This window comes from Nilaparvata lugens, chromosome 6 (assembly GCF_014356525.2).
Source record: "Nilaparvata lugens isolate BPH chromosome 6, ASM1435652v1, whole genome shotgun sequence".
Lineage (NCBI taxonomy): Eukaryota > Metazoa > Arthropoda > Insecta > Hemiptera > Delphacidae > Nilaparvata > Nilaparvata lugens.
In genome coordinates, this window is record NC_052509.1 from 67,019,843 (window position 1) to 67,037,282 (window position 17,440).

The 17,440-nt window shown below is 34.7% G+C and overlaps 1 protein-coding gene across 1 annotated transcript; it reads left to right on the plus strand.

Moving 5' to 3' along the window:
• The first annotated feature begins 1,516 nt into the window (after positions 1–1,516).
• LOC111062998 (inositol monophosphatase 1) lies at positions 1,517–16,277 on the plus strand. Its single transcript, XM_039431771.1, has 6 exons — positions 1,517–1,741; positions 2,250–2,386; positions 7,042–7,295; positions 9,888–9,993; positions 12,624–12,775; positions 16,029–16,277. The coding sequence occupies exons 1-6, from the start codon at positions 1,679–1,681 to the stop codon at positions 16,139–16,141; spliced, it is 825 nt and encodes a 274-aa protein (XP_039287705.1). The 5' UTR covers positions 1,517–1,678; the 3' UTR covers positions 16,142–16,277.
• Positions 16,278–17,440: the final 1,163 nt, after the last annotated feature.

Here is a 17,440-nt window from a genome sequence, read left to right on the forward strand (position 1 = left end):
TATTAAATGCGCTATGATTCCCCTGCCATTTAGCAGATAATCTTAACTCAGCTGGGGGACTCTAGCCTTTGCATGTTAGAAGAGACCATCATGAATATTAATATAATTTGTGCAAGAGCGCGCTTAATTATGCATAACCAAGCGTGCAGACAATAAGAAACGTACAATATCTGAAAAGAGCAAAAGGAACACTAGCTCACACTGAAAGCGTGCTTGGTTGCGTTCAGTGTAAACAACGTGTTTCAATAGCACTTTTCAAATTTTGTTTTCTGGGTCATGCATGATTCTACGTAAATTTGCACATATCCATTCAATGTGATCATACAATTATTCTCATGTATCAGGATATTATTCATATTATTACTGTTGTGACCAAGAATAAATCTTTCAAGTAGTATCCTACCAGAGCGTCAATAGACATATCATTGGTTCATTAGCGCTATTGAAGAATATGCATAGATTTTTCATGATATGACATGGTCTTACATATGATATAAATATAAAAACTCTGATATCTCACTCTGCAATAAATTATTATTTACACTGTATCGATCAGCCATAACCCATAAAGAACACTTTAAAAAATACTTACTTACCGGTACAGTACTTACTTCCGATGAGTAAGATGTACTGTATTCCTCACGGTCCTGGATCGGGGAATCGTCAAATTTTCAAATTGTGTCAAACTGACTTTGTTAAGAGTAGAAACAGATTAGATAAAAATGATTCATGTAAGTTACTGGATCAGGCTGAATATTGAAATCCTTTACTGAGTAAGCTAGCAGTATTATCATTGATCACATATATTTGTTTATAATAATATTGTTAGAGATACCGTAATGTATGTTCTGTTTTAGCCTAATACTAAAGATAACCTACACTGCAAAATTTTTTATTTCAAGCCATTCTTGTTATGATTTGATAAGAATTCTTATTCCAATAGTGACTTATATAATAAAATGAGTGATAGCCTACCAAGTTACCTTTTCAAAAAAATTATGTTTAATCTAAAAATTCCTTAAATCTAATAAAGCTATAAATATTAGCATACTACAAAAGCCGTGGTTGTAATTCCTCTCGTAGAAATTGAGCAATACTGTAATCAAAATTGAAAAAAACAATAGGTAGGCCTAATTCAAAGCTCAAGCAACTCAACTTTACACTATATTACTATATTTTTTTACAATAATTAAAATACGTGTTTGAATTTGAAAAAGCTAATTTAAAACATGGGTAATCTACAAATTGGTTAACCAATAACTAAGAATATTAAGAGAACTCAATGATTACTACCCTTGAAATTCATGATGAGAGATAAAAATTGTATTGGTAAAATAAAATAACAACCCTTTATTCGAAAAAGTAGTTATCAGTTGAATTATTAACGTTTATTCATGAAAAATTCCATTCGACATAGGGATTTCAATGTAAACAGGGGGTTGAAGTGTACGCTTTTGAACAGCTGATCGGCTGTATGTACTGGCCATGAGTTGAGTAGGCCATGGCTGTTGCATTGCATAACATAACCTTACTTATTCCAAATTATCAGATAATATTCAATTCGTTTACCGCTCAACCGTTTCTTGGGTTTTCTTAAAATTATTGGCTTATTCATATAAGGTTATTATCGTTCATCATTTAAATATTTAATTTGTGGCTGATTTAAAGCAATTCAAACATGGCAAACGACATTGACAAGTTTTTTGATGCAGCTATGAAATACGCTTTACAAGGAGGAGAGGTAGTAAATCAAATTAATTTGTTTATCTTAATTGCTCTGTTATCTCTTCAAGAGGCAGTAGCCTACGATGATAATATCTGTACAATCTAATTATGAACAAGAAAAAAGCTTCTTTATTGCATCATACTAATTATTCAGTTTCCAGTAAATTTATCTGAAATATATCTATTTTAAAAATTGTATGAATAGAACTTGAAACCACTTTAGTTCCTTCATAGCTAAATAATTAATGTGAAGAGCTTGGATACTTATTCCTAAGAATTGATCTATTACTCAGGAAAAAGGTTTCACAATAAAACTAAGTGAATTTGATAGGAAAATTATAAAGGAGTGAACTGAGATTCTAAAACTGAACTTTGATTCTACCATATTGTATTCTTTATCTCAGGATCAAGTATTCTTATGTAAGCATGCAATATTTATAAGGCTTTTTATTTATCATGAAGCACAGAATCATTACTATAGACCCATATTCAAGTACTCTAATAGTCTTCTTTATTGTTTGCAGTTGATAAAAAAAGCCAACGAAGAATCTACAAAGAGTTTTGAATTCAAATTGAGTGCCATTGATCTAGTGACAGAAACTGATAAAGCTGTTGAAAAACTACTCATTGAAGGATTGTCGAAAGATTTCCCTGATCACAAGTGAGTAGTTTCCAGTAGGTACTTGAGGAATTTTAGTAGTAAATAGTTCTACCTTCAAATTAATGTTTCTACAATTTATTTCTGTGAGACCTACTCGACATTAAGTACCGTATAATACAGAAACTACAATATCAAGCATGCAGAATTAAAGACACTTTTAATCTGTAAAGTGTAAAAATCTGGTGTGGCGCACTCACACAACTTTCCTTGCCGTTATGAAAATTTATCACCTGACGCTAGTGTCCACGCGCATCTCAAGTCCACTATTCAAAGATTTGAGCCAGCTGGTGACAGGGCAATAACGCTGGAGACACACATGAGGTCTGCTATCTCTTCATAGTGAATGATTTAATAGAATCAACAATAATTTGCAATTGGTAATCACATCTTCTCGAATTTAAAGCTTATTCTCAATTTCAGGTGAAAATGTTACTGAACATTAATTGTAGAGATTTTCATGCTCAATCTACTCCACTTGATTTTTTTCGTTTCAATTGTATCTGAAGCCTGATAATTGGGAATGTATCTGCATTGATGGGGCGAACCTCCTGAAATTTTTACAGATATGGGACTTGTGGCAGTTGATAGAGCTTATCAATGACTATTTTAGGTATGAATTTGATCAAAATCGTTGGAGCCGTTTCCGAGAAAATCACGAAAAACCCTGTTTTTGACAACATTTTCGCTATTTTAGCCGCCATCTTGAATTGCATTTGATCGAAATTGTTCGTGTCGGATCCTTATAGTGAAAGGACCTTAAGTTCCAAATTTCAAGTCATTCCGTTAATTGGGAGATGAGATATCGTGTACACAGACGCACATACACTCATACACGCACACACACACACACATACAGACCAATACCCAAAAACCAGTTTTTTGGACTCAGGGGACCTTGAAACGTATAGAAATTTACAAATTGGGGTACCTTAAATTTTTTCGGAAAGCAATACTTTCCTTACCTATGGTAATAGGGCAAGGAAAGTAAAAAGTACATCTAAAGTAAGAGCTAGGTACGTTAGTGAAAATTATAGGGAGGCACTGTTGTAAGTATTCGTCTCCCACCGCCTTCTATAGTACCTAGCATACAAATATGTGATTCAGTTATTCATGTACGGTAAGTTAAATAATCATAATATAGTATTTTTTATTATTCAGATGATATTATTTTTAGTTTTATTCCAAGTAATTGACCAGCGCTGCTGGATAGACTGTGTCAAGGGCTTATAAAACATGTCACAAGGAAGTTTCAAGATGTCATCTCACTATCAAGAAATTCACTCAGGCTATAGAATGGATGCTCCACCAAGAAATATTTCAAACCTGCTCGGAATTGTTTATCACACTTTTACTATCCTCGTCCCACTCTGGCAGCTTATTGTCCTTGCTAAACGGCATCTTGGCGTGGTGAGATACAAGGCTATGGAACCCGTCAGACTCACCTTGTCTGACGGGTTCCATAGACTTGTATCTCACCTCGAGTATCAGCACTCTTAGCTCTGTCTCTGATGCAAACCACACATTCAATAATGAACTGATTTACAACAGTAAGCATTTTTAACTTGTTGAAGAGTGGTCTGCAATGAGCCATGTAGTCACTGCCCGTCAGCACTCGTACAACCTTTTTCATTCAGAAGCAGCACATCACCAAGTCGGCCAGAGTGCCCTCACGGGTGAAGTCCAGAACAGACATGGCTGTGAAACATGGCATAGTAGATTTATTGTATTTTTACGTTGTTAAAAAACGATCCGACAACATTGCTGAACTAGAAAAGAATATCGAATGATAGACAAGGTCTTTTTCGAATGATAGACAAGGATAGCAACACCAATGTTGATCAAATACTGCCATTATAACGTGGACCTCACTGTAGAATATATAATTCAAATTCAAATAATCTTTATTCCTTCTTTACAACATAGGTACTTTACAAAAATAGCAAGCGAGATACATATAGTACACGGAATTCCCCCACAAAGACCAATCGTCTGCGTGTGGAGGAGAGTTCCATGGACAACACATTTGCAATCACAAAATATTTTTTATAATAATTACAAAGTAAATGAATATTTAAAAAAAAAATAAGTAAAATAAAGAAAGATAACTTATTCATAATGAGAAAGGATGGCTCTGAGACAGTGTCACGCTGGGTTAAAAATAAGAGAAAGGACTAATTTATCATTAAAAAAAAAGAAGGAAAAATAACATTTATGTCGTGTCAAGAAAAATCACTTATTGATTTCAAGGAATTTTATCTCTACAAGGGTTGTTGGCGGGTGTACCGAGAGCAGAGAAGGGCTTCAGCTGCCTCCCAGCCAATGCTATATAGCCACCTGTCGACACCCCTCCCATACACGGCCAAACAGCACACCTCAGCCTTTCCGATCTCATTTGAAATGTTTCTATATAAAATGTGTGCTAAGTAATATGAATTTGATAGTTCTGACCCATGTGTCAATTGAGGAATTTCATAATTATAGTTGGACCTATGGCGAGTTTCATAACGGGAATTTAAATTTGTTTCGCCAATGATCTGAGTTTTGTATTTTTTTATGTGAATTAAAAGTGATTTGATAAAAAGTTGTCTGATATTTAAAACCGGAAATTCTGAAAAAAGCAAGGTAGTCGGGTATCTGTGATTTCTTTTCAGTATTTTTGTTATTATTGTTCTTTGTGTAACGGCTAGGGGTTCAATGACAGTAGAGGAAACACCACCCCAAGCCAGGATGCCATACTGGATCAGCGACTGAGCATATGCAAAGTACACCCTTCTGCACTGGTCTATGCTCATTACTTGGCTGATCTCAGAAAAAGCAAATAATAATTATCTGAGTCTGCTCTTTACACACTGAATATGCTGCACCCAACTCAACTTGTTATCTATTATAACACCTAAGTATTTGTAGTAATCAACTCGTTCAAGGGAATGACAGTCACAGTCCTGACTCCTTGCATTTCCGCATGAGTGCATCTTCAATATGAGTTGGCCTGGATCAGTTTGGTTTCTTGTTACTATTGGCATGTATTTAGTTTTTGGTACATTAACGGTCAGGCAGTTGTGATCAAACCAGTTTTTAATTCTTGCAAGGTCCAATGATGCACCGCAACAAGTCCTCTCCCATGTGCCCTCAGCTGACACCAACACTGTGTCATCAGCAAACAAGAACAATTTTCCATTAGTTTGCAATTTTGAAATATTATTCACATAGATGAGAAAGAGGAGAGGTCCAAGAGTGCTACCTTGAACCACTCCAAACTGAACAGGTTCCGTTTCACTAAATTTTCCATCAATTGAAACGTACTGCTGTCGATTATCAAAGTAACTTTTGAACCACTGCAGTGAGTTGTTCTTGATTCCACACATCTCTAGTTTAGTGATAAGTTTAGATCTATCAACAGAATCAAAGGCCTTTGCCAAGTCTAAAAATGTTATTAAAACTTTATTTTTAATCTTAATATTATTTGAAGTATGCCGTGTCAAATCAAAAAGAGCATCAGAGGTGTTTTTTGATTGTTGAAACCCATATTGGTTTTCAGAGATCAAATCATTCTCATTCAAGTACTTGGATAATTGTTTCTTGACTCATTTTTCAAGAATTTTGGACATTGTTACTAACAAAGAAATTGGCCTATAGTTTGACAAGACATTCTTTTGTCCTGATTTATATATTGGTATTACCTTGGCAGTTTTGAGAGCACGTCATGGGAAACGGTCCACCGCAATGCTAAGATTGACTATGTGATGGATAGGTGAAATTAGTGAATCTAAGTTATCTCTGAAAACCCTAGTTGGGATACCGTCGTGGCCAGGGGCAGAACGGCGTTTTAGACTCTTGACTACATCAGCAATTTCTTGTCTTGAAACTGGCTGAAACACGAATACAGTCTCCACTGCATGATCTTGCTCTTTTATTTCTGGCGCACCCTGCACCATGATAGAACCAGCCAGGTTTACCCCAACTGCCGAAAAGTATTGGTTGAAATCATTGCAGATTTCTCCAATTCCTTCGGAGCTGTTTGTTTCTCCACTTTGAGTATAAGCGCTTATTGGAAAAGGTTGCTTATTGGCTGGACGACCCGAAATTTCATTAATAACAGCCCACAGTTTTCTTGGATTATGAGAAGATTCTTCAATTTTGTTTCTGTAGTATTTATGTTTGGCTTGTTTGATTGCAGAATGAAGAAAATTCCTGTATTGTTTAAACTCGTTCTTTAAAATTTGATTAAAAGGCTGTCTGTTTAGTTTTTTTCTAAGTTTGTCACGATGCCGTATTGAGTTAACAAGTCCCGCACTGATCCAAGGCTTGATTTGGGTTTTTTTAGCTGAAAGTTTAAACACTGATGTTTTGGATTCAATAACATTCTGAATTACCTGTTGCATGCTGCTAGAGTTCTGATCACTCAGGCTCAATTTACACTTACGTGACTCAGGTCGAGAAGAGACTCGACTCTAGTCGAGAGCATGTTTCCAAATGGTGACACTCAGACCAGTCGATTCTAGTCTCCGCGACGTCACCATTTGGAAACACATGCTCTCGACTAGAGTCGAGTCTCTTCTCGACCTGAGTCGCGTAAGTGTGAGTTGAGCCTAAATCAGCTTGAATCTTTACTAATAAATATTAATAATTGATTTTTTTTAAATTATTTTTGAAAGGTTCATCGGTGAAGAATCGTCTGAGAGCAAGATAACCCTGACTGATGACCCAACATGGATCATTGATCCGGTTGATGGAACCATGAATTTCGTCCATGGATATCCGAACGTCTGCATTTCAATTGCTCTAGTTATCAACAAAGTGACTGAAATCGGAATTATTTACAATCCATTCATCAACTGGAATTTTACTGCGAAAAGGGGTCGTGGAAGCTTTCTCAACGATAAGAAAATCAGCGTCTCCAAAACAAAAGGTTAGAGAATAAAATTTATTCTGTATTTAATACAGACTTATGCGCTACGAACAAGCATATTTCGCTTCTCATCAGCTGATACTATTCTTATTCTATCTGTATTTGTACAGAAACAGTAAGATACAGATATAATAAGCTGATGAAAAGTGAAATGCGGGTGTTGTGACGCCTGAGTGTGTACTCACCTTTTTATTAATTTATTCAACTGTAATTAAATATTTTTCTTGAAATATTTATGACCAATATAATAGTTATTTATTTAACATCAATCACTGTGAATATAAACATAGAGAAAAGATAGCATAAGAAGATATCCCATGGTATAGGGCGTTTATGTTTCTAATTTCATTGTTAACTCAAGTCGATAATCCTAGTATTTCTTTAGTATGTGACGCTGGTAGTCTCTCATACTGTGCCGTTCTAAAGGTGCGTAGAGACTTTCGCTCTGCTCCGCAACCGTACGTCACTCGAGCAGATCGATTGATGATCGACCGGGGAGCAAGAGTGGAACGCGAGAAGAGCTGACATCTCCCGTAACGTTCATGATCGGAGTGATTGCGGAGCGTGCGTGGAGCGAGTGCGGAGCGTGCGTGGAGCGATTGCAGAGCGAGTGCGGAGCGTGTTGGAGGCGCGTATATCTCTCTCACCCCAACAAAAGAGTGATAATAGGCAGTAGTCGAGAGTGAACGGCTTCAGTTAACACAAAATTGGCTTGAAATTTGGGACATGAACGATCTATACCATGGCATATCGTCAAATGATATATTTTCTCTATAGTGTTATATAGTTTTATTTTTATTCTACTTTGATCACATAACATCAATATCTGGGGATATTACCATCTCATCTCCTGGGGGATATTCCCATCTCATCTTATAGGCAAATTTGTCTCATAGGTCTCAATTTGTCAAGATCATTTTTTAGAGGATAATGGTCTCATATAAAATTTTATTTTTAGTCCAATTAAACTGGCTTCAAGTTTATTATCTTTAATGATTATCAAGATATTACCTGTTGTTCCTATACCTGTATGCATTTTTGTGAATAAATAAATAAGTAGATATATTAAAAAAGTACGCAATTCAGTACATTTCATGGAATATTCCAGAAATTATTGATAATATAATCATTAAATAAAACGATCATACGTTGAAGATAGAAAATTATTTGTCTCAAGTTCCATATGGTTTGTTTTTACTTCTAAACTGTCTTTTTTCAACAATCATAAAAAATGACCGGTATCATACAAATTATATACATTTTGTAGCAATTCCAAATATCTAGGGCCCTGTTTTTAAAACACTTATTACATATAATTGACTATCCAATCTAAAGGTTCAATGGTCTAATAGATATCTAAATATCCTGAGCCATGTTTCTAGAACACTATTCAAATATAGTTTACTAATAAATCTTCATATTCAATGGTATATTAGCTTTAATAAGTGTCTTACAAACATGGTCCATGTGACAATGAAATAATAAATAATAATTTCTGTGGATGTTGGACGACACATCCAGAGGAGTTCATCCATAAATTCAGGAACATTAGCCTACATATTATTTCTCCATTTTCAATAATATTTAACAATATTCAAGTTATTCAAAATTATACCTCACTATCTATATATATAAAAGCGAAATGGCACTCACTGACTGACTGACTGACTGACTCACTCACTCACTCACTCACTCGCATAACTAAAAATCTACCGGACCAAAAACGTTCAAATTTGGTAGATATGTTCAGTTGGCCCTTTAGAGGCGCACTAAGAAATCTTTTGGCAATATTTTAACTCTAAGGGTTGTTTTTAAGGGATTAATGTTCGTCTTTTAGCATGTATTTCTTCTCTCAATCTCTCAATTATAATTGAAATTTCCATATCATATGTTACTATAGAACTATAATCTAGATAGAGTACCTCTTGTTGTTAACTGGCAACTAAATTAATAATTTTGTCAGGTTGGCATTAAGTTGAGTTGACTTTGTTAGGTTGGCACCAAGTTGAAGATTTAAATGCATTTATCGCGGAAAAATTGATTGGGCACTGCTACTTCAATCCTGGAAATATTATATTACTAGCCGTCAGGCTCGCTTCGCTCGCCATATCCGTTTAGCCAGACGTTTAGTCTGGACCCCCGACTGGATTGTTCTAACATATGATAAAAATGCTCAAATGAAAAATGCAGGCGAGCGAAGCGAGCCTGCTGATCTCATTCTTGGACGATCCAGTCGGGGGTCCAGGGGGCGGAGCCCCCTGGTTAGACGGATATGGCGAGCGAAGCGAGCCAGACGGCTAGTATAATATATATGTATAATAAATGAATAAATACGCCGTGGAAAATCGGTTATAAATGTCATTTGTTTCTTGTTTCTAGAACTATCTAAATAATTATTTGATAAAAATTATTAAGTAATTAGTTATGTTATATCTAATTTATTTTTATTATTTCCAGAATAGAGTATATTCTGAATTTCTGTATGATATACCCAATTATTATGTGAATTTGTAATTGTATAAATCTTGTATAAATGGCAAATAAATTGAATTGAATTGAAGTAGTAATAGTTTGTATGTTGTTTGTTTCCAGAATTATCTTTGGCCCTGATTGGATTCGAATTGGGAACAAGTCGTAATGAGGAGAAGGGAAAAGTAGTCCTGGAGAATGTTAATCGTTTAGCTCCTGTAGTCCATGGGTAAGTTTTGTTTCTCAATTTGACTTCAGATTATTCATCAACTCATATAAAAATGAAATATCGCTCTATACTCGGTTCTGGGAGCCGAAAGACGATGTAAACAACGAGAGTGAAGCAAGACCGATTCACAGAAGCCACCTAACAACTGAATCTGAGCCGAACTGAATGCCACATTACATAAATAATTCAGTGTAATTGTAATCATTGTGAACTGGTACTCATGAATCGAACTATAAAGAGCGGATCTGAGTCATCACGTCATCACTCTTAGGTTCGGTTGCACAACAGCCGGTTAAATTTTAACCGTGATTAATTTCACGAGAACCAATCAGAGAAGGCGTTTTTGAAAAGAAGGCACAACAGCCGGTTAAATTTTAACCGTATCACGAGAACCAATCAGAGAAGACGGCTTCTCTGATTGGTTCTCGTGGAATTAATCCTGGTTAAGATTTAACCGGCAGCTGCACTCACACTAACTCTATGTGTTTGTTGTATCGCCTTCCTCTGAATTGACTATAGTTATCAACTCCATTGATAACACTATATGCTACCTTTCTAATTGACAAAACCTATTATGCAATGCAAGAATATATTGAGGACTTTGAAACAAATACATAGATGGTTTGAAATACTATGATATACGATCTGGTAAATACTATAATTTGTTTCTTTTCTGTTATTTATTTTCTTGGTAATACTAATCAGTATTTAACATTACTCTTGTCTAATAATCTTATTTATTTTTTACTTTCCTTGGCCTATTTTCTTGATAATACTAATCCCAATTTAATATTACTCTTGTCTAATAATCTTATTTCTTTTTTACTTTCCTTGGCCTATTACCATAGGTAAGGAAAGTATTGCTTTCCGAAAAAATTAAGGTACCCCAATTTCTAAATTTGTATACGTTTCAAGGTCCCCTGAGTCCAAAAAAGTGTTTTTTGGGTATTGGTCTGTATGTGTGTTTATGAGTGTCTGTGTACACGATATCTCATCTCCCAATTAACGGAATGACATGAAATTTGGAACGAAGGTCCTTACAATATAAGGATCCGACACGAACAATTTCGATCAAATGGAATTCAAGATGGCGGTTAAAATGGCGGAAATGTTATCAAAAACAGGGGGTTTCGCGATTTTCTCGAAAACTGCTCCAACGATTTTGATCAAATTTATACCTAAAATAGTCATTGATAAGCTCAATCAACTGCCACAAGTCTCATATCTATAAAAACTCCAGGAGCGCCACTCCATCTATGCAAAGTTTGATTTTAGATTTCCAATTATCAGGCTTCAGATACAATAAATTTTAACAAAAAATTCCAAATGGAAAAGATTGAGCATGAAAATCTCTACAATTAATGTTAGATATTATAAGATATTTATCTCGGGCCACTCCCGTGTTTCGGATGGACACGTTAATCCGTCGGTCCCGGCTGCCTAAAAAGCAGTCGTTAGGTCATGTCAGAGGCCCTGAAATTGATCAGTTGCAACCTGAAAACTCTGACACCAGACCTGAGCCAGCCAGGTCACTCGATATTATTATTATTATTATTATTATTATTATTATTATTATTATTATTTATGTCAGTAACATGTTCACCTAAAATTGAAAATAAGCTCGAAATTCAAGAAAATGTGATTATTCAATGGCAAACTGCTGGCAACTGTTGATTCTATTAAATCATTAACTATGAAGAGATAGCACACCTCGTGTGTCTCCAGCCTTATTGTCCTGTCACCAGCTGGCACAGATCTTTGAATAGTAGACTTGAGATGCGTGTGAACACTAGCATCAGATGATCAATTTTCATAACGGCAAGGAAAGTTGTGTGAGTGCGCCACACCAGATTTTTACATTTGTAAATCTTCTTCTATAATTATAAAATTCTCATCTCACTGACTCACTCACCATGACTCATCCATGGATACCAGAGTCAACAAATTTAAATAAACTTAATTTGGAATTCAATTTTCAATTACATCAAACAAAAGCAAAAATAGCATGATCACTGCTATTTTGATAACTGTCAACGGGAAATATTAATTCAAATCAAATCAAAATAATTTATTTGCCAATTATAAAGATAACAATAATGAATAAAACAAATACTTCATACTTATACAGAATAAAAAAAATTTCAACTTAAAATTTAATTGGCGTTGCCAGCAAAACCTAAGTTTGTGTGCTAGCAACGAGTACCAAAAGATTTCATTTAATTTAACATAAACATAAAAGATGATTGAACATTTTATTTTAATGGTAGTAATAATAAATAAATAAGTTAAATAATAATAATTGTAGTAATATAATAAACAATGCCAATGAATAAAGTCAAGGTCGACTCTTGATCCCTGCCCAATATTCTAAAAAATTCGCTGCAATTAGTCTACTATTCTACAGAGCACTTCAAACACATCAATTAATTATTCAAATGATTTGACTTGATAATTTTCATGCCAAGTTGTGGCCTAATCTCAAAACGATTATAACAATTTTTGTAGAATATTTAGATTATAAATATTCCACAAAAATAATCTTATCCACTAATTCTCGTAGCGAAGCACGGGTGCCCTGCTAGTGTATTTATAAATGTATTATTGTGATGAGAAACCTTTTGAATTGACAGGATACGTTCGGCTGGGTCATGCGCAATGAACATGGCTCTGGTAGCTATGGGTGCATCAGATGCTTACTATGAGTTTGGCGTGCATGCTTGGGATTACGCTGCCGGTGATATCCTAGTCAGAGAAGCTGGTGGAGTCGCCATCGATCCTGCTGGTAAATTTGGCAATATTATCATTTTACTCAGTTATACATTCATATACAATTATTAATTCATCCAAATAAATAGAAAACAAGACACAGATAGATTTAAAACACTTAGCAACTTACATTATTCAGAAATTTCCGATGGCTTGGCCATCTTTTTCATCAGATAAGTGAAGAGTGAGTCTTACAGATGTTTCTTTCCACGTTTCAAAATTTTCAATTATTAATACAATATTTTTCAGTTATTAGTGATGAATTAGTAAAGTATTCATATTTAATTTGGTTTTCAACTCTCCTAAATCCTAAATTTCTTGTTTATAATAATATTTTGGACTCAAAATTGGACAAAAACCGTAAAGTGTAAACATGACCTATTTTTGGACAATTTCTATCTAAATTTGGGGAAGGAACAGTTTTGGGCTTCAAGCCTGTTGTTCCTTTCCCAATCATTCATAGTTGAGAATGATATTGTAACCTATGTATCAATGTATAAATAAATAAATAAATAAATATAGTTTGAAGTCTTTTATAGTTTGAAGTTTCAACCGTAGAGACCACAGAGTATGTAGTGAGAACGAACGGAGACAACCACTACTTACTCTGTGGTTCCGACGGTTGAGAGTTCACAAAACATCTACGACTCACTCTTCAATCATCAGGTAAAAATAGCATACTCTTCGAAAATTCCTGAATAATGTAAGTAGTTTCTTAAGGTGCATTTTCGTTTGTGCGTAATTCCTACAGTCGACGACGACAAGCATTGTTGACATTCATATTGTCCAAATTTCAAGTGTGCTAAAACAGCTGATCAAATAACTTTTCATAACTTGCCTTCATTATTAAATAATTAAACATTTCTAATAATATCAGCATATTGCCATTATGAAAAGTATAAAAAAGTATAAGCTCAACCTGCCCCATTAAAACATGAATATCGGGGCACCGAGCTCCGCTCGTTATTTTTATTTATTGACTAGCCGTCAGGCTCGCTTCGCTCGCCATACCCGTCTAGCCAGGGGGCTCCGCCCCCTGGACCCCCGACTGGATCGTCCAAGAATGAGATCAGCAGGCTCGCTTCGCTCGCCTGCATTTTTCATTTGGGCATTTTTATCATAATGTTAGGACAATCCAGTCGGGGGTCCAGACTAAACGGCTGGCTAAACGGATATGGCGAGCGAAGCGAGCCTCACTGCTAGTAATATAACATTCCCAGGATTGAAGTAGCAGTGCCCAATCAATTTTTCCGCGATAAATGCATTTAAATCTTCAACTTGGTGCCAACCTAACAAAGTCAACTCAACTTAATGCCAACCTGACAAAATTATTAATTTAGCTGCCAGTTAACAACTGTTTTGAAGAGGTACTCTATCTAGATTATAGTTCTATAGTAACATATGATATATGATATGGAAATTTCAATTATAATTAAGAGATTGGGAGAAGAAGAATATACATGCTAAAAGACGAACTTTAAACCCTTAAAAACAACCCTTAGAGTTGAAATATTGCCAAAAGATTTCTTAGTGCGCCTCTAAAGGGCCAACTTATAATACCTACCAAATTTGAACGTTTTTGGTCCGGTAGATTTTTAGTTATGCGAGTGAGTGAGTGAGTGAGTGAGTGAGTGAGTGAGTGAGTCAGTCAGTCAGTCAGTCAGTCAGTGAGTGAGTGCCATTTCGCTTTTATATATATAGATAAACAGAACAAAATTCTCTAAAATAATCGTGTTCATATTTTACAGCTGGCTATATGTCAGCTTATGAATTTCGGGGATGCGATATTTTGATTTTCCACAGAATCACTCGCTCACTTTTTACTATCCTCAATATAAAAACCTCAATATAATGAAAACTCAATATAATAGGATTGAACATAATCTTTTAGGTTATGTAGACAAATTGAAATTCACCCAATCTGAGATTCTCTCCCTGTCGTGGTAGACGACGGCATTTACGCACAAAGAAATACCCAGCTTAAGTGTTTTAAATCTATCTGTGTATTTTTCCTATTCATATTAGTTTCATAAAACTTTATAGTGTCTATTCTGTGCTACAAATTATCATTCATATACAATTCAGGTGAAACTGCTTGAAACCTTAATATTGATTATGGTCTTCAAATGCCTACAAACTAAAACTGGACTCGCACACAACAGTAATAGTTTGATAATATTTGAAATCGTCTCAATCACTTCTTGTTCATGATAAATATTGAGGAACTTTCTCAGGTTGTTACTCATGAATTTGTCTGTTATACTTTGATAATGTCAATGCAACAATCAAAATTTTAATACATTAATCTTCCCCATATTTGAGAAGGCCCCAGTAAATGGCTATGATAATATTATGTCTCGCTGTTTCAAAATAATTCAAAACACAGTTTTTAATAGCTCATAATATTATACATCATCCTCATATATACAGTATCATTCTTATTTATAAACAGCTCAGTCTCGCCATAGAGAAACGATAGCATAAGTAGATATCCCATGGCATAGGTCGTTCATGTTTCAAATTTGAAGCAATTTCCTGTTAACTCAAGCCGATTACTGTCGACTACTGTCTATTATTGTATGTATACAGTAGGCTATCATTCTTAGTTATAAACACCTCAGTTTCGCCATAGAGAAACGATAGCATAAGAAGATGTGCTTCTAGAATTAAGTTTGTTTTTTCAGTTCTTTTTCAAAATTATTTCTTTAATATACGAATCTTCTCTATTCAAGTGATAATAATGTGAAATATCTGTTCTATTTTTTGTTTTGAAGCATCTAAATTTGAAAATTTACTTTGTGACTGGACATATTTGTGGTCTAAAAATTTTGCGAAGTGAAGAGCTACAAGACTTAACCTATTTCGGACTATGTGTAAACATATCTAAATTGGGGAGAGGAATAGCACAAGGTTACCTTATTTTTCCTCTCCCTATCATTTATATGATGTATACTTATTATATCAATCAATCAATCAATAAAGATATCCCATGGTATAGGTAGTTTATGCTCCAAATTTGAAGCAAATTTCAATGTTAACTCAAGCCGATTACTGTTTATTATTGGCTGGGTGAGAGTGTAAGAACGTCGCAGTATGAGAGACTACCAGCATCTCCATAGCTTTACGAAAAATATTTCTATCAGCTAGAGTTAACATTGAAATTTGGAACATAAACGCCCTATACCATGAGATATCGTCTTATGCTATCTTTTCTCCATGGTTTCGCTTGGTTCCAATCTTTCTGAGTATGCGCATTGACATTTTTGCAGGTGGTCCACTTGATCTACTAAGCTGCAGAATGCTATGTGCTGCAACCCAGGAGCTATCCCGTGAACTGGTCGATATAATTGTCCAGTACTACCCCAAGAGAGACGACCAATAATTCCCTAACAAACTGCAACTAAAACATTGTCATCCTTATAGAATTCTTAAACTGTGTGCCATATTGTAAACATAATCACCAACAAACTGGAATTCAAAAATTGTCATTGTTGAAGAATAATAATAATTTTATATTATGTGCAATATTGTAATGAATAATCACCAAAAAACTGGAATTCAAAAATTGTCATTATTGAAGAATAATAATAATTTTATATTATGTGAAATATTGTAATGAATAATCATCAAAATACTGGAATTCAATCAATGTCATTGTTGAAGTAGATGTATATTTTGTGCCCTATTGTAAAAACTAATTACACTTTTTGTGTAGTTGAGAAGTTGATATTGTGGTAATTATTCATATTGAATGAAAAATACTAAGAAATTGTCAAAAACCACAGATTTATTGATATTTAGGAAGACCGGTTTCGGTTAATTTCGGACAATTTCTTAGTCTTTTTCATTCAAAACTGATTACCAACAAACTGGAATTCAAACACTGTCATTGATATAGAATATGTATATTTTATATAAATATTTATTAGCCTGTTACATTATTTTTTGTGGACATAAGTCTTTTATCCATTCCAGTTACCTATAATTATGTTATTGCATATGAATATTATTGTTTCAAATAAAGTTATTATTCAAAATGCATTCTTTATTTTCAATTAAATACAATCCAGCTTTCAATAACTCTGTTCTTAGAGATTTAATAAGGCCACTCACCCTCATTGACCGAGCGAATTGAGGTTTAAGATTCAAGTCGACGGTTTGGCATTTCTCTTAATGTTTAAGGCCCGGTTGCACAAAAGCCGGTTAAATTTTAACCGTGATTAATTCCGCGAGAACCAATCAGAGAAGCCGTTTTATCAAAAACGCATTCTCTGATTGGTTCTCGTGAAGTTAATCACGGTTTAACCGGCTTTTGTGCAACTGGGTCTAAATGTTTTCATGTTGCGCATTTACGGCGAAACGCGGTAATAGATTTTCATGAAATTTGACAGGTATGTTTTTTTTAATTGCGCGTCGACGTATATACAAGGTTTTTGGAAATTTTGCATTTCAAGGATAATATAAAAGGAAAAAGGAGCCTCCTTCTTACGCCAATATTACCGTAAAAATCAGACTATTGAATATTATTCATCATAAATCAGCTGACAAGTGATTACACACTTCACACAGATATGTGTAGAAGCCAGTCTATTGCTGTATAAAGCTGCGTACACATATTCGCGCTTCCAACCCGCACCGAGCACGCTCCTCCCTCGTACCACCATCTAACCACAGTCGCTCC